This window comes from Parasteatoda tepidariorum, chromosome 5, assembly GCF_982258835.1.
Source record: "Parasteatoda tepidariorum strain Cologne lab strain chromosome 5, Ptep-v5.0, whole genome shotgun sequence".
Lineage (NCBI taxonomy): Eukaryota > Metazoa > Arthropoda > Arachnida > Araneae > Theridiidae > Parasteatoda > Parasteatoda tepidariorum.
This window is the reverse complement of record NC_141759.1, coordinates 84,007,757-84,031,949: the sequence shown is the minus strand read 5'-3', so window position 1 is coordinate 84,031,949 and position 24,193 is coordinate 84,007,757. Positions and strand designations below refer to the sequence as shown.

General features: G+C 28.5%; 2 protein-coding genes across 2 annotated transcripts; one reads left to right on the top strand and one right to left on the bottom strand.

The window, feature by feature from the left end:
* The first annotated feature begins 499 nt into the window (after window positions 1-499).
* Window positions 500-4,067, top strand: LOC147809616 (uncharacterized). The gene is made up of 2 exons (XM_087162885.1): window positions 500-3,064; window positions 4,062-4,067. Exons 1-2 carry the CDS (start codon window positions 500-502, stop codon window positions 4,065-4,067), a joined length of 2,571 nt encoding a protein of 856 aa, XP_087019011.1.
* Window positions 4,068-11,716: 7,649 nt separating this feature from the next.
* Window positions 11,717-24,146, bottom strand: LOC107442896 (uncharacterized). Its single transcript, XM_016056575.4, has 4 exons — window positions 23,231-24,146; window positions 16,936-17,059; window positions 14,863-14,918; window positions 11,717-14,359 (listed from the first exon to the last, which is right to left on the bottom strand). The coding sequence occupies exons 1-4, from the start codon at window positions 23,945-23,947 to the stop codon at window positions 14,222-14,224; spliced, it is 1,035 nt and encodes a 344-aa protein (XP_015912061.1). The 5' UTR covers window positions 23,948-24,146; the 3' UTR covers window positions 11,717-14,221.
* Window positions 24,147-24,193: the final 47 nt, after the last annotated feature.

Here is a 24,193-nt window from a genome sequence, read left to right as displayed (position 1 = left end):
CAACGCACCAACGATTGATGAAGTGGCAATTGTCATAGTTGGTGAAGAATTTACTTCTCGCGACATAATTCTTCATCGTAGAAATGGTGAAGTCCAGAAAGTATCAGAAACGCATCGTTCATATGATGCATTACAATATCCCATTCTATTTTGGCAAGGAGAGGATGGATATCATTTTAATATTAATATGAGAAATCCTACCACTAATGTGGACATTAACAAAAAGGTCAGTGCTATGCATTATTATGCACATCGAATGATGATTCGTGAGAATGCTGATAATCATGTATTGAAATGCAGACAATTATTTCATCAATACATTGTTGACATGTATGCAAAAATAGAAAGTGAAAGACTCCTCTACATACGACTAAATCAAGTCAAATTGCGTTCTGAAGAGTACATCCATTTACGTGATGCAGTTGTAAATGATGGCAATCTCAGTGAAATTGGATAAATAGTCATTTTACCATCCACACATACAGGCAGCCCAAGACACATGCATGAATATGCACAAGATGCAATGACGTATGTTCGTGCATATGGTCGTCCAGATTTTTTCATCACATTTACAAGCAACCCAGCATGGGATGAAATAAAGGAGCTTCTATTAACTGGACAATCGCCATCAGATCGTCATGATATTTCTGCACGTGTATTTAAACAAAAGTTAAAATCCTTAATGGATTTTATTGTCAAACACCATGTATTTGGAGAGACGCGCTGTTGGATGTATTCCATTGAATGGCAAAAAAGAGGTTTACCACATGCGCATATTTTAATATGGATGATGGACAAGATAACACCTAACAGAATTGATGAAATCATTTCTGCAGAAATACCAGACATTGAAATTGATAAAGATTTGCACGATATTGTCTCAAAAAATATGATTCATGGTCCATGTGGCTCACTAAATAATAATTCACCATGCATGTCAGATGGAAAGTGCACAAAGCGGTATCCTAGAGACATACTTGCTGAAACTATTACAGACAATGATGGATATCCACTCTATCGACGACGATCTACCGAAGATGGTGGAAAATCCATTAAACTAAAAGTACTCAACAATGCTATTGATGTTGATAATCGTTGGGTAGTACCATATTCTCCATTACTACTAAAAACGTATAACGCGCACATAAATGTTGAGTACTGCAATTCAGTGAAAGCTATAAAATATATTTGCAAATATGTGAACAAAGGAAGCGATATGGCAGAGTATGCACTGGAAAATACAACTGCTTCTAACGATGAAGTCACCCAATATCAACTGGGACGCTACTTAAGTAGCAATGAGGCTGTATGGCGTATTTTATTATTTTCCATTCATGAGCGATATCCAACGGTTGTTCATTTAGCAGTACATCTTGAAAATGGACAGCGTGTGTATTTTACATCAGAAAATGTACGTGCAAGAGCAATGTCACCACCGCCAACAACATTAACTGAATTTTTCACATTATGTAGAAATGATACCTTTGCAAGGACACTACTGTACTCTGAAGTACCAACTTATTTTACGTGGAATACATCAACAAGAAAATTTCAGCGTCGTAAACAAGGTAGAGCAGTACAAGGTCATCTAAATTTATATTCCACAGATGCATTGGGTCGTCTGTACACTGTACATCCAAATAACGCAGAATGCTTTTACCTGAGATTATTATTAATCAATGTTCGTGGACCAACATCTTTCCAAGAATTAAAAACAGTCAATGGCCATGTGTGTGCTACATTTCGTGAGGCTTGCCAGAAATTAAGTCTCTTAGAAAACGATGCTCATTGGGATATTTCACTCGCTGATACTTCTAATACAGCTCAACCACCACAGATACATACACTATTTTCCATCTTACTAACTGCATGTTTTCCGGCTAATCCGAAGGATCTTTGGGAAAAACATAAAGTCTATATGAGTGAAGACATTTTACATCGCATGCGTAGAATAAATGCTAATCCCAACATTCAATTTACATCAAATATATACAATGAAGCATTGATTTTAATTGAGAATGTATGTTTGACAATAGCCAACAAATCACTGACAGAATTGGGAATGATTGCTCCAAATAGATCTGGTAATGACATTTTCGATCGTGATATACAACGAGAAACGCACTTCGATGTTAATGAATTACAAGCATTTGTTCGAATTAATCTGCCGAAACTGGTATTAGAACAACGAACAGCATATGACACAATTATAAATGCAATATCTAACAAGAGTTGTGGCTTATATTTCTTAGATGCACCTGGAGGTACTGGCAAAACTTTTCTTATTTCAATTATTCTGGCAACTATAAGATCACAAAATAATATTGCACTTGTTATTGCATCATCTGGTATTGCAGCAACTCTTTTGGACGGTGGTCGAACAGCACATTCAGCATTGAAATTGCCATTAAATGTGCAGGTAATTGAAACTCCAACATGTAATATTAGCAAAGATTCTGGGATGGGAAAAGTACTAAGATCATGTCAGCTTATAATATGGGATGAATGCACCATGGCACACAAGAAATCATTGGAAGCTCTCAATCGCACATTAAAAGATTTGAGAGGAAATGAGCAGCTCTTTGGTGGTGCACTCATTTTGCTAGCTGGTGATTTTAGACAAACTCTACCAGTTATACCCCGTTCAACACCAGCAGATAAATTGAATGCATGTCTCAAATCATCAGTGTTATGGCGGTATGTGGAGAAAATATCTTTAAAGACCAGTATGCGTATTCAATTACAACCAGATGAATCTTCTGAACGATTTGCAAAACAATTGCTACATATTGGGAATGGTAAAATGGAAATGGACCAATCCACACACTGTATTACATTACCAGAAAACTATTGTCACATTGTAAAATCCACTGATGAATTGATTGCAAAAGTTTTTCCAAATTTATCGCAGAATTATAAAAATAATCAATGGGTTAGTGAGCGTGCTATATTGGCAGCCAAACACATTGATGTGAATTTAATAAACTGCAAAATTCAAAATGAAATACCTGATGAAGAAACAACATATAAATCCATAGATATTGTTGTCAATCAAGATGAATCAGTTAATTACCCAATAGAATTTTTAAATTCATTGGATCTACCAGGAATGCCACCGCATATTTTATCTTTGAAAATTGGTTCCCCAATCATCCTTCTACGAAATATAAATCCACCACGACTATTGGCGATCGAAATGGGCTGCAGGTGGCGTAGAGCAGAACTCTTTTCCTATGGCAACACTTCACATGCTTTCCCCATTAGCGTGTGGAAAGTCATAGAGGAAGGAAGTATGTTAGTTTCTCTCTTGATTTTCATATAGATTAAAGTCTTTCAGCTTGAAACACTATATGAAACTGAAAACTGCATTAAACATAGTTCTAAAGAAAAGTATCATGGAAATTTTAAAAAATATTTTGATTAAATAAAGAGGAAAAATGTTAAGAAAAGGGAAAATATCGTAGTACATTCCTATACAACTGAAAAGAGGAGGAGAGGGAAGGGAGAAGGGCTAAAGGCATGAAACCGGTCTCTCCCCAGATGGAGTATTCGAGTGTTGCGATCGCGAATGCAATGGGACTAGGCTATCAATAAAAAAATTAATGAAAAACATAATTGAGGCAACCATTTTAAATGGAAAACACCAAGGAGAACATGAACTAATACCACGCATTCCCATGATACCAACGGATACTCCATTTGAATTCAAACGTCTACAGTTTCCTGTACGACTAGCCTTTGCAATGACCATTAACAAAGCACAGGGACAATCATTGCAAGTATGTGGATTACATTTGATAAATCCATGCTTCTCACATGGACAGCTGTACGTTGCGTGTTCACGAGTTGGAAAACCATCAAATTTATTTGTTTTTGCACCAGATGTGAAAACAAAAAATATTGTATATTTACAAGCACTACTAAGATAAACTTCACCATCAATCATCAAATATCCTTCATTTCATGATGTATTATTTAATACCACAAGTGAAGAAACATGTTTATTCTACCATCAACTATGTATATCTATGTTTTGTTATATTCAAGTGACATATATGCAGGGATAATTTTATTATTCATTTTCATTTTGATTTTATTTTATTGAAATTACATACATTTGCTGACTTGTGTGCTCAATATAGGCTTATAAGTCATTGTCAAGTAGAAAATACAGATAGAACAATTCAGAGAAAGACATCACAAAGAATACATCCAGGGTTACGGCGGGATTCGAACCCGCTACCTCCACGCTTAACAGAGCGTTTGGACCGGCGATACCGCTCGGCCAGGGAGGCCCCTTTCATTTTGATGTATTGTATACATTTGATCATTAATCACAGCAACGTGTGAGCGGGTACAGCTAGTTTGATATAATTTATAAATCAAAACATCTAAGTCCCGCAGTGGACTGATCGTTAAGACATGGTTCCCAGCAGATCACCGAAGTCAAGCATCTCTGGCTGCGGTCAGTGTGCGGGTGGGTGACACTTGGATCAGTCTGCGTAGGGACCGGGGGTGTGCGGTATGGGTCTTCGTTAAACTATTCTACCGTAAAGTGCTCGACTTCGCGTGCAGGTCGTCGGGCTACCGAAGCGGGAGTGCCATCCCCTCTGCAGAGGATCATAATTGTGATGGCATGTCTTCGGATCATCCTCAGGGATGCTTCCCAGACCGTCCCCAATAGCCCATTGTGCAACTCTAGTGCGACGTAAATGAATTACAACAACAAACTTCTAAGTCCTCGGGACCCGAAAAATTTCGAAAACATGCGTCTTTCACATAAATTACGCGATAAATATAGATATCAACAGATGCTTCTTATTATTTTGCTGAAGTAAATATAATTGCACGTGTTTTTCACATTTTTAATGCGAAATTAATACGTTTCGAATCGAGGATTCAACTGATTTTTTTGGCAGGTTCCATCTTGCACCGATTTTCTAGTAAATCCATGTGGTTTTTCAGTAAATTGTTGCAAACTTCCATATGGTATTCTGAAATACTAAATTTTCAGTATTACGACAAGAGAATTTCGAATCACGCATTTGAATAATTTTTTGATGCTCCTGTCCTGTTCAATGATTTCGTAATGAATTCAAGTTTTTCGAATGTTTGTAGTGAAGCATTTCTACATAATTTTTGAAAACCCCGAAATTTTTTAACACGAAACGATTCGTTAATCTCGAATCGCGTAATGAGTTATCACCTTTTAATTTTCGACCAGGATAATATTTCATATCCGTTGTTGAACAGCCGACCCAATTTCGGGTTTACGACTACTAATGCTCAACTCCGTAGCCTTGTAATTTTGAACCAATCCAGAAGACAAGGAAACTCCTGGATCAGTACCCCCAGAGGCTTTGATTTGTTATGGGAACATGGAGGACTTTGCGACTCGACAGATTTAACGCGCATCAGTCACCATTTACTACACGGGGAGTCTTCGGCCGGTCTGGAATCGAACATACGTACTCTTGGACGAGGGTTCATCCCGGTTTCGACCAGGATTGTTCGATTTCATCGTAAATCCATGTGGTATTTCGAACCGCTCATTTGATATAAAAACAACTTCGCTGCGCTAACGTTTGATTTGCGCCGATTCATGTTATGCATACATGTGTGTGTATGTATACACAATATCAGAACTTCGCCGAGAGGTCGAAATAGGCAGGTTTCAGGCACCAGGCTATACGTAAATATTATTTATTGAGACATCTTCCTAAAGAGCAAACATTCAAGCGACACGAAATCGTTGAGCTCCTCATTAAAAGTTAGGGAAAATCTTGCAAAGTAAATCCGCAAAATGTTTCCTTTTAGGGAAATCTTAGTATAATTGTAATTGGTCTATTAAATAGGTCAAGGGAAATTTAGCTTTCTCACTAGTTAGCAAAGGGAAAAATGTCAAAATGCTAATTAATGCATACTTGAACTAAAATAGAATAAAAGACAGGGTGTGAATTTTAAAGTGTGGGAAAGAACATTTCGTTTCGAATAATAAATTAAGAAAAAGATTTACAGAAAAGGAATAAAATAAAAAGATTAGTAGAAGCTTTTAATGTTACATGTGAGTATATATATATTTTATATTTATGTGTGTATATAAATACATATGCATATGACTAAAATTTTTTGGTTTTATATTTAAAATATCACTCAGTTCTCATATTATTATAAGTGTAGGGTCCAGCTTGTCCCATCTAACTTCCTTAGAAAGTTACGACTCATGCGTAACATTCTCTGATTGGTTGAGAGCCAAAATTTACCAAAACAAGAAAGAAACTTTTCCTTGTAGATTTAACATATGGAGTGATCAACAAAGTATTTTTATCTAACGGAATCTCCAAAAAAATAAGTAAGAAAGTTGAAGTCATTAAATAAGAAATTGAAGTCATCATATAAAATAAAAATTGAAGGGAAATTCTTCCTTTTTAAAATATTTAAATTTAGAAAACTAATACTGATTTTGAGTCAACAAGGTTTGTATTCATGCTAAAGAAGAACAACAAACAATTTATATAAAAATTAAAAAACACAATTTTTTTTAGCGATTTTAATTATAATAATCTTAGTCTGAAATGACAAATTCCAGACACACCATAAAGAAAATCTAATATTTCGTTTGCATTTTGGTATATATTACATAATTTTACATGCAAATTCAAGAGGACTTTATCAAACAAAATATACAAAGTATATAGGTTGAATAACTACATTTTAATAAAAACATAAATTTAAATTGAATTTGGTTTTAAACACAGGCAATGCTTTGTCACACTTCAGGAATTGAACAAATCAACGTATTACACACACACTTTGATGAAGCTTTAAAAAAAAAATTAAAAAAAAACATGTATCAATAGCTTAAATGTAAAGAAGCACTCACATACCAACAAAAAAATTTTTATTCTCCAAGAAAATTAGATCTATTAGACAAAGCTATTTTAAAAAAAAATTTTTAATTTAAAATTACAACTGATTAGAAAATTGATAATTTTTTTAGAGTTATTTAACTCTCAACTGTTGAGTTACTTATATAAATTTGACAATATCCTGTTTAATATTTTTTTTAATTTATTAAAGAGCAAAGAAAAAAGTTTTTAATGTTTGATTTTCTGTGGGAGAAAGATACTAGGTTTAACTTCAAGCTTAGTTCTGGGTCAATGATTAAAAGATTAAACAATTTCATGATTAACTCATTAGCAGCATCAAGATATTTATAATGCACATTTTAAACACACATCAGCATAATTTTTCTCATTCCCAAATAGAGTATAGTTATATATAAATAATCAAATTTCCTTTAATTTATTAACAATATTATGATTTTATTTCTTGCATTTAAAGTTATGAAATTTAAATATAAAAGTTACTTTTTTACAAAGCTTTAATAATATCAACAATTTATTGAAGATTTCAGCACAGAGATATTTTAAAATTGTATCATTAAGAAATATACAAACCCAATGTTAATAATTTGTTATTATTTATTAGCTAAATGAATAAAACCTTTTATTCTTAAGTTCTGACTGTTTTAAAAAGTTATAACTATTTAATCTTTGATTTCATTAATTTTGCTACTTTCAATATACCACGCTAATAGAACTAAAGTATTAGGAACTAATGCTTCAATTTTATTAGCATTTAATTTGGTCTCAATTGTCTTTGAAAAAAAGTAACTAGTTCAAAGAGGCATTGATTTAAAAAAAAAAAAAATCTTCACTACTTGATAGAAACCAATAGGAAATGCAAATTTTTAGCATACATTTAGCAAGCAAAATAAACAACAGGTATTCCATTACAGGGTGCGTAGCCAGATTTTTCAACAAAAAATAAGCACCTTTTAAGCACTCAAAAAATATTTTTAATCACTTTCCAAAAAAAAAAAAAAAAACTTAATTAGGATCTGTGCAGGAATAAAAATTATTTTTTTTTATCCTTTAAAGTTCTTAATTTATAAACATAAAATCAATAAAAATCAAAAGCATTTTCAAAAACTTTACATAATCATGATAAAATAACTAGCTTCTGATAAATGTTGCAGAGAAAATTATGAAAATCATGCATTTTTCTGTAATTTAGAATGACAATCGACAGGGCAAGGAAGAAAAAAAAACCTCTTTTCAAAAGATAGAAAATTGAGCACTTTTTACAAACCCCGAATAAAAAAGCACTTTTAAAAAACTTAAACAAAAAATAAGCACCTTCAGGCATTTTATTAAAACACTACGCACCCTGCATTAAACATAATAAAAATTAATAACTGAATAATATTAAATATAAATTACATACATATTTTGAATATCTAACACAACTAATTTACATCATACAAAAAACAAATGCATTATTAAGTTACTACATATAGGTAAAAGATTTAGTATACAAAAAATCCATGTCATGCCCAAGTTAAAAAATTTAGCTCTTTCTTAAGTTTCACAGCAGAATAAAATGTTATGAAATAATTCATTTGTATTTTAATAAAAAAAACAGACAAATTAAAAAGATAGTATTTTGTTTATTACAAAAAATTCATGGAAATTGACTAGTCTAAATATTTATCACAAAGAAAACATTTCACGATAAAGGAAATTCGGGACTTAAAATGTATCTAATTGCACAGTTGAGAATTTTTTAAGCCAGAATTTTACTTAGTTACGTTTATAAAAAAAATCAAACACATTTGGTACATGCATAATTTTAAATGTGTGAAATTAAAAAATTTATTTTACAATTTGCTGATCTATAATTTATTAAGTTAGTTCGGCTGAACGAATTAATGTTAACTTCAGATGTTTGTAATAGATATTTTAAGCCAAAATTTTACTTATTTACAATTATCAAAAAGTCAAACACATTTGGTACATGCAAAATTTTAAATGTGCGAAATTAAAAAAATAAATTTTACAATTTGCTGATCTATTATTTATTAAGTTAGTTCGGCTGAACGAATTAATTTTAACTTCAGATGTTTCTAATAGATATTTTTTAAATGTAATAAAAACTTCCTAAATCAAAATAAAGTTTCGTTCTTAAAAAAATTTTTTTACTCAAATTTAAGTGTCAAAATGTACTACATTTCAAGCTATGGTAGCATGTAAACAGCATAAACACATCTGAAAACAATTACATAGCTACTAACATGGATAGGGAAACAATCCAATAGACTAAACGAAATAATATAAATTTCATAATTGTTGCATAATGTACTTAATATTTTACATATAGGGAATTTTATAGTCATCGAAATAGAAAACTACACCATTTATGATTGACATTAAACATACTTGAAATGTTATGCATTATATTTACTTATAATTTCAAATATTATTAGGCATTTAATTCATCAATAGTTAAGAGTTTTTTTTTAATTCATTTTGAAAGACTTCTGAATTTAAAAAATCTGAACATTTTAGAACAAAAAAAGTTTTGAACTGATTTCAATAAATGAGGTTTGCTTCCTTATGCATTAGTAATACTTACATAAATATTCTATCAAGCAAGTGATAGTCTATACAAAAATTCTATTTCAATAGGGATTTTTTTTAGAAAGCTTACTCAATTTTAGAGAGTTTACTGAAATGTACAAAAACTAGGTTAATTTTAATAAAACCAGTAGAAAATGGGAAAATTCAGTAGAGTTGGCAGCTATGCAATTATATTTTTAGGTCAAGAAATAATGATAACCATGAATGCATTTTATTCGAGGAACTAATTCATGTTACCAATAAAATTTGTTTTTAAAAATAAAACATATAAACTGACCAATATATAATATGCTTAATTATATTAACCGATTCAGCTCCATAGCTTCTAAGATACAAACCATAAAAATAAATCTCAAAACAAACAAAGAAAATGAAACATTTACATAAGTTAAAGAAAAAATATTAAAATTCTTTGTAAAAGAATATCCACATCTTTAAAATATCATAAAACTATCCATAAAAAGTGTTTTGGGGAAGATTTCTCAACAAAAAAAAAGGATCTTTCATCATTATAAAAAAATAATAATAAATGTATGAAAAAGAAAATACTTTAAATTTTTTTTTAACTAGCCTTTATTTGAATTCATGAAAATGAAAACTTACAATTAAAAATTAATTATATGTAATATAGAGAATATATATATTTAATCAAGTTAGACACTCCTTTCATTTTTTAATTCATTGTACTTAAATAATCAAAATTCTGAAATGACTAGCAACAATTCTCATGTTTTAAATTTTATAAACAACAAAAATTAAATCAATTTGACAACTTGTAGAGGGTATAGAGAAAAAGAGCAACATTTAAACATAAGAAATATTTATCACAGGGTGCGTAGCCAAATTATTCAACAAAAAATAAGCATTTAAAAAATATTTTTAAGCACTTTAAAAAAATATCATAATTAGGCAGGGTTGGAAAGTTTTTGACAATGACGGTTTTATTTTGTTTTAACCGTCATGTAAAAAAAAAACTTTTACCATTGTTTTCGACAATAATCATGAAATTTTAAATCATGCAAAACGAATGGCGTTTTCACATGTTACGGACTGACAATATGCCGAAGTAGATTGGGGTTGAGTTAATTCTGAAAATGTTGAATGGAACAATGTGAACTGTGTCTTTTTGCATAATTCGTAGAGAAAATCAACATGGTGAAGGAAAAATATCATTTTGAAAAAGGGAAAATTAAGCACTCCCAATGAAAAAAGCACCTTTAAGGGTTTTTAAAAAATGAAAATAAGCACTTTTAAAACACGATACGCACCCTGTTATCAATATATAAGTTAAATCAGTTTATTTCAGGGGTCTCATACCTTTTAAAATGATCAAAATTAAAGTTTTCTTTCAATTTTTAGCTCTTAGGTTTATAAAATACTAAAAAAAAAATTTATCAATTAATAGAGGTCTTTTACTGGGTCTTATTTAACCTAAGTCCAAAGTTTCACAGGCAAGCCGGGTCCTTTTAAGAAAAAAATGAAGTTTTAAAAAGTAAAAATATGAGAAAAGTCATAAAAATGTGCATTATAAAAAATGATAAAAATCTGCTTTTAAATGATAAAAATGCACTTTTAACCTGTAATTTACTGTCAAATTTACGAACTTAGAACAACTAAATTAAGAAGCTTAGATTGTGTTACTATACTTATTATTAAAACTTTAATTTAAAAATAATTAACGAGAAAAGTACTACAGAATCTTTCAATAAAAATTATTTACTGACGAAAGTTGAAACTGCAACGCACAAAATCAAGAGCTAGCGAAATTTAAGAACATTTGTTCATAATCATTTCTTTCCAACCTTTAAAGGGTGACAAATGTGTTAATTGCATTTATCGCTTTTCTTAATAATTGTATTTCTCATCTTTTATTCTTATGTATTAAAATAATAATCAGATGAAATCCTCCTGCAAAAAAACTACAAACAGAAAATTAAGTTGCAATAAGAAGAAAAATAAAAAACATAGTTGAAAAACAACTCTCACTTTTTTGAATTAATGACATTGTGGCAAAGCTTAAATAACAAAGACACAAAGCAGATTTTTCTTTTTTTAAAGGATATGTATAATTTGCACTGAATCACTACTTTTTCATTCTATAATTATCCTCTGAATGCTTTGCTTTTTTTCAAATAAGATTTCTTTATAGCAAATTAACTTCAGCCAATAGCAAATTAACTTCACAAAATAATTTACTTTTAGACATTACAATTGCTTTAAAAACAAAGTTGAGCTTCTTTTTTTTTTGCAATACTATGTAAAAATAAACTACTACTAGCATTAACTAGAATTTTTATCCATTGTATTTACAGGGTATCTGCTACATTTTAGATTTTCAAATTCAGGACTTTAAAGACTAATTCCAAAAAATTTAAAAAACACAATAATAAATTTAAAAAAGTATTATAATAACATTAATTGAAATGATAGGTATAACCAAAACAGTTATACTCTGAATCTTCATATTTCTAGATTTTAAATTTAAAAAACAGAGTAAAGAAAGAGCTGAAAGAAATACAATAGCTAATTTTTTTTCTTCTTTTTTTCGGCAAAATTATATTCTAAAGATACTTTTCTTATACATCAGAAAGGAAAGAAATACTAATGACTTTTCTGTCCTCATTGCGGAATAAAAAAAATTTGCCAATGACTGGCTTGCTTCAGCTAAAATTTTAAATTGATAAAATAAAAATTCTGAAATCATAGAAGTTTAAAAGATAATACCCTCTAGAAATTATGTTTTTTCTTTTATTTTTTGAAAAACATCTATATGACATAATAAAACATTTTATATTTTAATAAAATATTACTGTGAGCGGGGATTTTTATTACAAATTCAGATATTCGGAACACCATAAAATTGGGGGGGAGGGAATTCCATTTTAAAAATTAGATTTTTCGGCATCTAAATCCATGATTTTTTCTTAAAAAATAGTTTAAATCATGACATTTAATGACAAATTTTGTTCAATGCCCAAACTCAAGACTTTCCATGATTTTTCGGCTGCATAGATGCCCTGTTTATAGAAAATTAACTTCAGTCACCATACTTTCACAAAATAACTTGCTTTTAGACATTACAATTGCCTTCAAAACAAAGTTAAGCTTTTTAAAATGAACCACTAGTATTTTTAAAATGAACCACTAGTATTAACCAGAATTTTTATTCATTATATTTAGAAATCTGGAAATTAAATACAATAATGGTTTAGTAACACTGATTGTGTGAATGTAGTGATCACGAAAAGTAGGAACACATTGACCTTTGGGGTCACAAAGAAATAAAACGTAAGGAATCGCTTTAGTGTTCTAATTCATTTGTACCATGAGATGCATAGATGTTTTTTTTTTTTTTTTTTTGTATTGAACATTTCAATTTGCTGGCGGCATTCAACGAATCCTGTACCAAACTATTAAATAAAGATTTGCATCATATGAAAATATCAGTGAGATAAAAAATCAAGCATAGTGTTTCCGCCATACAGCAGCAATAACCTAGTTGCACAATAATTTATAAAAATGTGTAACCACTTTTTTTTTCTTCAGAAAATGTTAATCAAACTGATTTCCTTTAAATTAATACTTTTTAAAGCGAATTCATTTCTAAAACAGTAGTTGAAGTAATTAATAGAACGTAAGCTTAGTATACTGCTATGCGATAGAAAAATCAACATAAGTGTAAAAATTCAAAATTGAGATTTTTATATACTTGACATTACTGCTGATAAGCTATTTATCACAATAAATGTTTTATTTTATCTTATTTTTCTATTACTGTGTAGTCAGATTTTTATACAAAAAATAAGCACCTTTTAAGTATTCTTTAAGCACTTAGTAAATATTTTTAATCACTTTCCAAAAACAAAGAAAAAATCACAATTAGGATCAGTGTTGCAATAAATAAAAAAAATTCTACATTGCTTAAAATCCTTAATTTATAAACATAAAATCATTACAATTCAAAAACATTTTCAAAAACTTTACATAATCATGATGACATAACTAGTTTATAATAAATATTGCAGAGAAAATTGTGAAAAATCATGCATTTTTTGTAATTACGAACGAGAATGGATATGGCAAAGAAAAAAAAAATATCTTCTTAAAAGAGAAATAGTTTTCAAGCTACTTTTCTCAAAATCCTTTATGAAGCACGCTATTATTTAAAAAAAAAAAAAATGCATGGCAGGATAATAATTTATGCTCAGTTTTTAGTTTAGCTATTACTTAAAACTTATAGATTCAGCACATAAAATATTACTCTTATTCTGCAATACAATGATTCAGAAAATTCAGTGATCAAAATAAGAAATTAATTATGGCAGTTTTCAATGAACGAATAGCCTGAAGAACAATCAATTCTTATTCAGCCTAAACTATAAAGTAATTAAGAAGCTTCATACCTGCTTTTTTAGAGCATTTCCTTTTTTTAAACAAGTATGAATCCCCTTAAAAAAGTCAAAAACATTATTGAGGAACTTTCATAGACTCAAGTAAAGGTAAAAGTTTTGATTTAAGTACAAATATACATGACTAAATACATACAAAAAATTTACCAAAGCATTTGATAATTACAATTTTTTGTTTGCTGGAATTCAATAATTATTTCTATAAAATGATTTATTTGGTACAAATGGTGAGCATAACACTATTTTCTATAAACATTCCGTTAAAGAACAGTTTTAAAGATAGGTAAGCAAATTCATAGCAGTAGACAGTGATGAAAAGGATAAGAGTTTTCATCTGAGCCACAACTTTAACCGCAAGGCATCAACTCCATTTAGATAGTATCTAAACAGTCTTTTGTCACGAACAAATCCTAAATTTTCATAAAGTTTGAGAGCTGGTCTGTTAGTAATCTCAGTTTCTAAAACAACCTAAAAATCAATATAAAAAAATTAGTATTAGTAAAATAATATGCACAAAAACTATTTCTAATAATGTATAGTAAAAAATATGATTTTAGATTATTCATTATAAAATCTATTAAAATGTGTTCCCAAAAAAATTCGTCTAAAAATAATTCTCCAAATAATACTTCGACGAATATTTGGTCAAATATTCCGCAAAAGGGCCGAATACGGAATAGTGGCTAAATATTCGTTACATCCCTATATACAAACTAGCAATAAATTATTGAAGAAAAAATTTTTAAATTATAAAATGAAATATCAGAAGTTTTAACTAAAGCATGAAAAATAAATATCACAAATTTTAACTAAAGCATAAAAATATATATAATGCAAGTATAATGATTGGGGAAAAAAGTTCCAATAAATTATTCATGTCAAAAAACATTAAGCATAAAAATATTTTAATAAACAAAAATTGAGTGAAAATAAAACTAAAATATAAAAACTTATCATGAAATAATACAAACCTCATCAGCATTGTCTTCAACCATAGCGTGAATTGCTTTTAGTACTAAATTTGATCCTATAAAGATAAGTAAATACAAGATCATTAAAAGTACATAAAAAATAATAATAAATATGTAATGCAGTCATAATAAAGTATATTAATAAATAAGTAATTAATTAATAGATTAATTAATAATAAATAGGTAATGCAATAATAAATGCAATTACCTAAGGATTTATAATTACTCTTCTATTTGAAAAAACTTTTAATGTTTGATTAATTTGGTTATGAAATTACATAATTCATATCTTTTTTGTCATATTTTAAACAATAATAAAAGAAAGTTATTTAACAATAAGAACATTGTTAATAGACATAAGAAAACAAAATTTTAAAACTTAAGAGCAAATTTATGACTCTTATTATTATTGAGATAAAGTTTAAATAATCTAATTACAAGTATTCAAATAGTTATGAATACTTTTTGTTTTCATTTAATACATTCATTTATGAATACATTTGTATGAATACATTTTGTTCCAACTATAGTTTTAAGGAAATCAAAATATTAATTTTGAAAGGTAAAATGAATAGCTAGAAAAAAAAAATTATTTCTTTATCTTAAATTTTTCATTGGAAGTTAACTTAGCATTTTTCTGTTCTTTTTTTTTTTTATTCTTATTAGGACAAAAATTATTTAGAATGTTAACACTTAGTTTAAGTTATAATTTTAACAACATTATATCTGAATTTTGCAATTTTCCTTCTCATTTTTTTTTTTAAAATTGTGAGTATAAATAAGATTTTGGTTACTTAATTATGTATTACAGGAATTTGCAATTTCAGTTTTAATTATTTGTTTATATTTCTTAATTTCAGATTAATTGTATAAATATAAGTATAAATAAAGATAGATAAAGAATAAAACTTCCACTCAAGTAAAAGGTTAACAGAAATTTTACTGGTCCGCTTGGATGGAAAGCTTTACTGGACTCAGGCAAAAGATGTACAAAAATTGAAAATATGCATAATTTAAAAATTTCCACCAGGGTCACTTCCTAACCATTTCTAAACTATAAACAATTTAGATGAAATATACAAATATTTTAAAATGTAAAAGAAACAACATTATGTTCTTCAAATTATTATAGAGCAACTGGTGCAATTAAGAAAAAAATGGTTCATGAAATTAAAAAAATAATTGTGTTTTTCCAATTAATTGTAATAGCTGTTCCTTTGTGTAATTACTGCCCCTGTATTCATAAATGCATTTTAAAAATACAAACAAGAGTTAAAATATTAAATATTATTTAAAATGTTTTCCTATACTTATTGGTTTTTTGATTCATAGCAAAAAGATTAAATAGTTTCTTTGTGTTTAAGTGAGGAGACAGTAATTACATCTTTCATGCAATTACACTTTAAAGCTGTCACTAAATTTTTATTTTTAAAGTTTTATTCGTGGCTAGCCATTAATTTCTATACTGAAAGGCATGGTCTTAATGTTAAAGTTATCAACATTAGTTAATTAACCCTCTGACATACGAAGACCTCTGGGAGACGTCATTTATTTCTTATGTCATAACAATAATTGACGTGTCTAAGACGTCTTCAGCACAGAGATGCCAACTTGCTCCGGGCAGCAAAAAAAAATATAAAAGTGGTAGTTTATCAATTGTGATTCTTGGTTTAATAAATTCAATTTAGTAGATTTTTATTCACCATTATTTCTAAATAATTCGTAGGCTTACATAATTCGCCACTTTATAGTAGTTATGCCATGCTATACTGTTAAAAAGCAAGTAAAAATAGTTAAATATTTGCAAAATTTAGTTTGTAGTTATATACCATTTTTTATTATTTTGGCGTGTCCGGAGCAGTTTGCATTTCTGTCAACATTCCGTTGCGAGTTGCTGTTTACAGTGTAATCAAAGATCATTTCTATATCAAGAAATGATATGTCAAGGGGTTAAGAGATGAACTTTTCCAAATTGTTTTAGGCAAAAGTTAAAATTTTAAGAAAACTCCCCTAAAATATGGAATTTTTAAAAATTTTCTTGAAATTAAGAGTAACTTAAGAAAAGGTGCTCACCAATTTTCTTTTTTCTATATTTTTTATCGACTGCTAGCATTGCAATGTAACCTCTTCGACTATGTTTTTTATGTACGTCTAGCTTGCACACAATGGCTCCCACACATTGTTCACCATATTGAGCCTTATGAAATAAAAACAACTTGTTAAAAAAAAAACATTTACAAAAATTTTAAAAACACACAGATTCACTACTTCATGAAACAGAGTTACTATAACACCATGTGTACCACCGAACCAAGAGCAGTGGTCGTAAAAACTACCTTATTTTTGTAGTTAACTACAACTACTTATGAACTATAGTCACCTCACTACTTTTCCGAGATGAAGTTCACCAGAGAATTTAGTGTACACTAATGTTCAAAATTGTTTTGAATAAAACAAAATTGGGTTATTTATAGATGAGGAATTATTACGAAATATTTCGCTCATCTTTACATGTGCTAATTTGTTATTACAAATCAAATCTCGACAGCAAATATTTAATTTCAGGAATGTTTGGAAATTATCAAATATTTGCGATTTTTTGTAACTAACACTTTATTTCTTCCAGAACTCAAAATTTTCTTTTAGGACTGAAAGAACATTAAAAATTAAAGAGAAAATATGTGCTCTTCCCTTGAAATAATATCAATGCTTCAAGAGTGTACATTAAGAGTCACAAGTACATCACAAATGTACAAGGGGGAAGTACGAATATACAGTGCACAGAAAAATAAACGGATCACCTTAATGGTTCGAAGGGATGACCACAAGTCTGCAAATCAATAAGAGCAGACGATAATTTAAGTTATGAAATCAGACACAAATATGTACTTTTCCTAAATAATATACCTTCCTAAATATATACCTTTCTTTCAAAGGATTCTGATTTCTGAGGCTCAAAATATACAGGGGGAACTGCAATTTGGGAAATACGGTCCTAGTAGTTTCGTCAGGACAGGAGTCCAAAGTTTTTTGTGTTATTTAAATTTTTTGCACATTTCGCTGTATCCCGGGAACTACTTAAGCAAATTTAAAAAATTTTGCACACAATTATAAAATTCATTTGTCCAAAGAAAATTCCGTACAAAAAATTATTTTTAGTAAATATTTATTATTTAATAATAGATGAAAAAATTTTAAATTCTAAGGTATAAAACTTTTTGCTTCATTTTAAAGAATATAATTTTACATGGCAAAATACAAAATTCGAAGGAAATCGGTCGAATAGTTCCTGAGAAATTGAATTTTAAATATCTGACTTTTTTTTAAAATTCAATTTCTGATGAACTTTTTAACAGATTTTGCCATGCAAAATTATAATCTTTAAAATGGTGCAAAAAATTATATACCTTACAATTCAAGATTTTTCCAACCATTTTTAAAAGAAATAATAAACATTTACTATCTTAGTTGAGAGATTAGAGAATATTATTTACCAATAATAATAATATTTACTATCTATTATAAATATTTACTATCTAAATAATAAATATTTATCATTTTGGATAAACGAATCTTATAATTGTGTGCAAAAATTCACTTAAAAAGTTCCCTCAATATAGCAAAATACAAAAAAAAAAAAAGTAAAATTAGCATTAAGAGGTCAAAACTTTGGAGGGCTTTCCCAACCAAACTATAGGTACCATATTTTCGGGATTGCGACTACTCCCAATATTTTTAATGTCAGAAATCCGAATTCGTTAAAAAGAGGTATATTTATTCAGAGAAAGTACGTTTTAGTGCCTGATTTCGTAACTTTAAAATATCATATGCACTTATTAATAAGCATATTTGAAGTCATCTCCTCGAGCCATTAAGACTGAGTCTTAGAACATGAATATTTCATTATTAGATTAAAAGTTATTCAAGGTAGTCCGTTTTTTATTTTGCACACTGTACATTTAAAGGTGTGGCCAAAGTGATAAAAAAAGTTTTTATTTGTAATAGCTTGTTTAGATACTAGTAATATATAATTCCCATTAAAGCTTAATTCCACAAGGGCCGTCTCATTATGTCTATTAATGATCATGTAATGATTTGGACCAATCATATTCAAAAAATTAGTTTCACTTTAACCTAAACATTACAATAAAAGTTACAAATTACATTACATTAAAAGTAGCTGCCAAGATTCGCTACAAACAGTTTTTTATTGCACTACTCGCTATGCTAGTTACTTTTAAAAGCAGCACACTATACTACCTAAAAAAAAGTAGCAACTACAGTAGTTTCGCTCCTTGTAGCACGCTTCTTTTGACCACTGACCAAGAGTAAGAATATATCATTACCATATTACATTTACAGAGTGCGTAGCTAAATCTCTCAACAAAAAATAAGCACCCTTGAAGTACTTTTTAAGCACTAACATAAACAAAATGCAAAATAATTTTCGAAGACTTTACATGATCACGATTAAAATAACTAGTTCTGACAAAGAACTCTTTTCTTGATTATATTAGTCATTATAAAATGATCAAGAGATTTTTCGGTTCGACATCAGAGGGTGGAAAATGAAGCCTGAAATTGAGAATATCTTGCAAAATGCAGCAGAGTTGCGCACGAGAGTGCAATAATATCACCGAGCCCAGCTCATAATACGTGGCGAAAATCGACATGGTACAGAAAAAAAATCTCATTTTCGAAAAGGGGAAATTGAGTACTTTTTTAAAAAAAACAATGAAAAAAAGCACCTTTAAGGGCTTTTAAAAAATTAAAATAAAAAATAAGCACATTTAAACAGTTTTTAAAAATGTTATGCACCATGATTAAAGGTGTACAACCTGCTTCTTTAAATGATCAATATGAGCCAAAAAATTACTTAATTTACATAATAAAAATATACAAATATTTTTCAAACCAATTGTAATAATTAAAAATATATATATAAAATTAATGCATCAAAATTCTAAAATGCAGAGTTACCAATTAAAATTTTCAAATATTTTAGCTTTTAGTTTTTTTTTTTTTTTTAATAATTATCAGTTTTATCATATTTGTAATTTGACGATTTTTTTAAAAATTAATCTTTAAAGTAATTTACGTACAGTAAAAAGTTTTACAAAAACAATCAATATTAAATATTTATTGTAACTTAATTTTATTAAATAAAACAACTTTCGTAACACTTTAAGTTTTTAAAATAATACAGTTTTAGTTTTTAAGACAAATTAGTACTGCTCCAATTAAATATAGGAATAATTCAATTACCTAAAAAGTAAACTTATTACAAGCAATGTAAGCCCTTATATATGAACTATAGTAAAGGTAAATTTTGTCGTTATTTATTTTTTAAAATAAGATTAAAATATTTCTTTCTATTTTTTTTTTAATTCTTCAAATTTGACACAAATATTTACAATTGAAAATAGTCAATATAAAGATTTGATAAAGAAAAATTTAAAAAAAAAAAAAAAACTTTGTCTTTATATTTAATTCTATTATGTATTAAAATTATATGTAATAAAACAGTAAATCTATAAGTAGACTATATTAACTTCATTAAAGTTAATATTTAAGACATTTATAGAAGCAACTTTATAGCTATACTTTAAAATATATGTATATATATAATTTTTAGAATTTCTGATACTTTAAGCGAGCTAGTAAAAACATGGTTAATTTGTGAGGGGAAAAAATTTTAGGTTTCACGAAATTTTTTTTGCTCAAAATTTTTTGCACAAATTCATTTTTCATTTCTCTAAATAAATAATATTTGATATATAATACTCTGTAACCCTGGCCTGGAACACAAAATATTTTACTCAAGAAGAAGGAAGGTCAATAATCAAGAACCCTAAATATAATATAATTGAACCTCGATATATTGTTGAACACTATAAACCTCTATAAATTGTTTGTTTTCTCATATTTATCTTTTTTCAACTCTCCCGTTGCTTATGCTAACCTGATAACCAGTGTTCATTCTAGATCTTAAAAAGGATAGGGTGCTAGAAACTGAAAAGGGCACTATTTCCTCCTTAATAGGCACCTATCACAAAATAGGGCATTGTTCACCAATATTTGCATAACTTTTAAGACATTCAAAATATACAAAGTTTTTAATTTCATCATTAAAGTTTTTTTAAGATCATTAGTTTAAATTAAAAATAATTCCTCAGTTAAATTCACACATTCTATTTATTATTCTTAAAATGAGGGTAAGTAAATGTTGCGTGTTGTAGGAATAACTTATTAAAATTATCTGGAATTTAAAAAGGATGTCAAAATGAATGCAAGAACAATAATTGTAATAACTGCCTAAAAAGCGATCGGAAATTAAGGTGGACTTACGTTGGAATCAAGCGTGTGAAAAGGTGATTACTAAAATATGAAATTCGCAAGCCATACCATTGTAGTCATTTCATCATAATCGAAAAAACCATGGGAAAATAATCAAGAAACAACAAACAGCTGTAAAAAAAGATTAATGACGTAGATTTACGATAAAATGGATCAAAATTAAGTAAGTCAAAAAATGACTCTCTAAACCGAAAAACTAACTTGTTGAAATAAGATTGCATAAAAATTATCAGAATAAGAAAAAACAAGCGGAAATGGTCAGATATGTGGATCTACGATAGATTCGCTCAGAATCGAACGCCTTCAAAAAGATAACTCAATTCGAAATTCATATGTCGTAAACGCATTAAATATATCGGAAAAAATTCGAAAACCAAATGCAAAAAATTATAAACTGCCAAAAGAACTATTATGTTGCTTGGAAAGTTTGTGCTGATAAATTAGCAAGTATTATAGGATCGAAATGAACTTTATAAAAGATTTAAAATCATCAGAGAAAATTTGAAACCTTAAAATATCAGAGAAAATTCGAAAACCAGTCAAAAAATTATTAACTGCCAAAAGAACTATTATGTTGTCTAGAAAGTTTGTGTTGATAATTTGTCTACTATTATAGGATCGAAGTGATCTTTTCAAAAGACTTAATATCATATGACGAGGGGAAATTACAATGGAATCATCACAAATTGAACGTCATAAGAAGATTGTAGCAAAAATATCTGATTTTTAAAAATCATGTGAAAAGTGCTGATAAAATGATAAATAACTGTCGAAAAACATATCCGAAAACGATGAGAAATTGTGATAGAATTGTTGCGAATCAAACATGTCAAAATGTGATAACGCTAGTTTGAAATTCACACGTCGTAACAACACTGAATTAAAATATAGAATTTGAAAAACCGTGTCAGAAAAGGCTGAAAAATTATAGTTTTCAAAAAAATTTTATCAAACGAAGATAAATTATGATCGTTTCATCACAAATCATAGCATTAAATAGTGATAACTCAAATTCGAATTTTGAATATCGTATTAAATCTCACAAAAATATCAGGGGGAAAAAATATGAAAAAGCTCAATAATGTATATTATAATATATTACTAGTCCGTAGATGTTTTTACTGGTACTTTATTCTTTTTAGATTTTCTTTAAGTCTTTTAAAGTTTAGATTAGATTTTCTTTTTCAAAAAAAAAAAAAAAAAAAAGGTTTAAGTAATTTTAAATGAAAACTTCAATACTGAGAATGTCACACTTACGATAAAAAAATGCTATTTTGTTACAAACCAAAACAGTCTTTTAACATCAATTGCTGGTCTGAGAGATCATTAACAACTATTTTTTTGGTGGTCTAAGTCCAATATCAACCAAGTTAATTGGTCTAGGACCAACGGACCAGGCCATCATAATTTCATGCCAGAAAAGTCTCTTAAACTGAAACCATGATACTGCTCACTATCATATTAACAGGTTAAAAATTTTATTCTAAATAATTAACTAAATACACGCTAAATTGCAATATTGATATAAAGATAAAAGATTATAATTATTAATATTATCAACTAAATAAAATAAAAACCTTATATCATTAAACAAAAGCTTAATTGTTAATTAGTAACATTACATTTCTTAACTTATTTGTTTAAGAAAAAATCTGCTTGATATATATTTCAATATTGTCATCTTATATTATCACTTTAGCATATCCTGATGTACTTTCATGCAATACATAAACAAGCTTTACCACAAAAATGCTACTAAAACTAGAAAAACTTACTATATATTTCATTAGTGATAATAGTCATCTACTTTCATTAATTTCAAAAAAAAAAAAAAAGATATTTTAAATCAAACATATGTTACAAAACACATTTTCCTGCAATTGAATACACCTTTTAATGTTACTAAATCTGTATTTAAGAATCAAGCAAATACTATTATAATAAAAGATACATGTTTTTATGCCATTGGCTTTGCTCTAATATCATTAAACATATGTTGAATGTTACCTACCAAAAAGCATAATTTTGGCCAATTGTGTATAAAATACCTATAAGTATAAATAGAATAAGGTTCTGAAAGGTCTTTCTGAATCAATCTCATGATATCTGGCATTTGACTTTCAGAATGATATCCATGATAAGTTATGTTTACATCGTTTGAAATTTCTAAATTTATGCTTCCAATGGGAGGAACAGCCTCAATTTTTTCAATTTGAACATCACGAATTGAATTTAAAGCGCTATCATGAACTTTAGAGGATAATTCTAGCGAAGGACAAGAGGGATTTTCATCAATCGTTGTGACATTGCTTTCAAGAGACTCGAAATTGGTCCTGGAAATTTCTACACAGTGTTTGGGCGGCTCACACGTCCTGTGATTGAGTTTTTCTAAATTAGAATTGAACACTTCAAATTTATTACATTTATTTATACCATTCACAGCTATGTCAACAAATTTCATATCTTCGTGCAAAGTTTTGTGACACCCATTTAAAAGACCACAATTACTAGAATCTTTACAGATGTGTAACTTTTCACGAAGATCGTCTGCTAATTCGGGAAGGTTTGCAGACGATTTATTATCGATTTTTTCACTGAATGATGTAACTTGGGTCTCATTATCAATCGAGTTATCACAGGCACCGTTTATATTGGATCCAACTACAGGATCATTAAGCCTAACATCTACGTTCCTTATGTTTATGTCGAGAGTAGATTGATTTTCCATGTTTACAAATTGACTATTAACTATAGGAAAATCGTTTCACACAGTACATTACACAATTAAATGTGGCTATTGAAACACGTTCCTCGAATATTCACTTCGTAGAATCACTCATGATCTCATTATCATCAACTTCCAGTCCAGACAAAAACAAGGACGAGGAAAATTGATTTCATTTCGATTCAAAACTTTATAATAATGTATTTCTTTTTTAAATAATCACAATCATCTAAGAATGTTAGTTGTGTC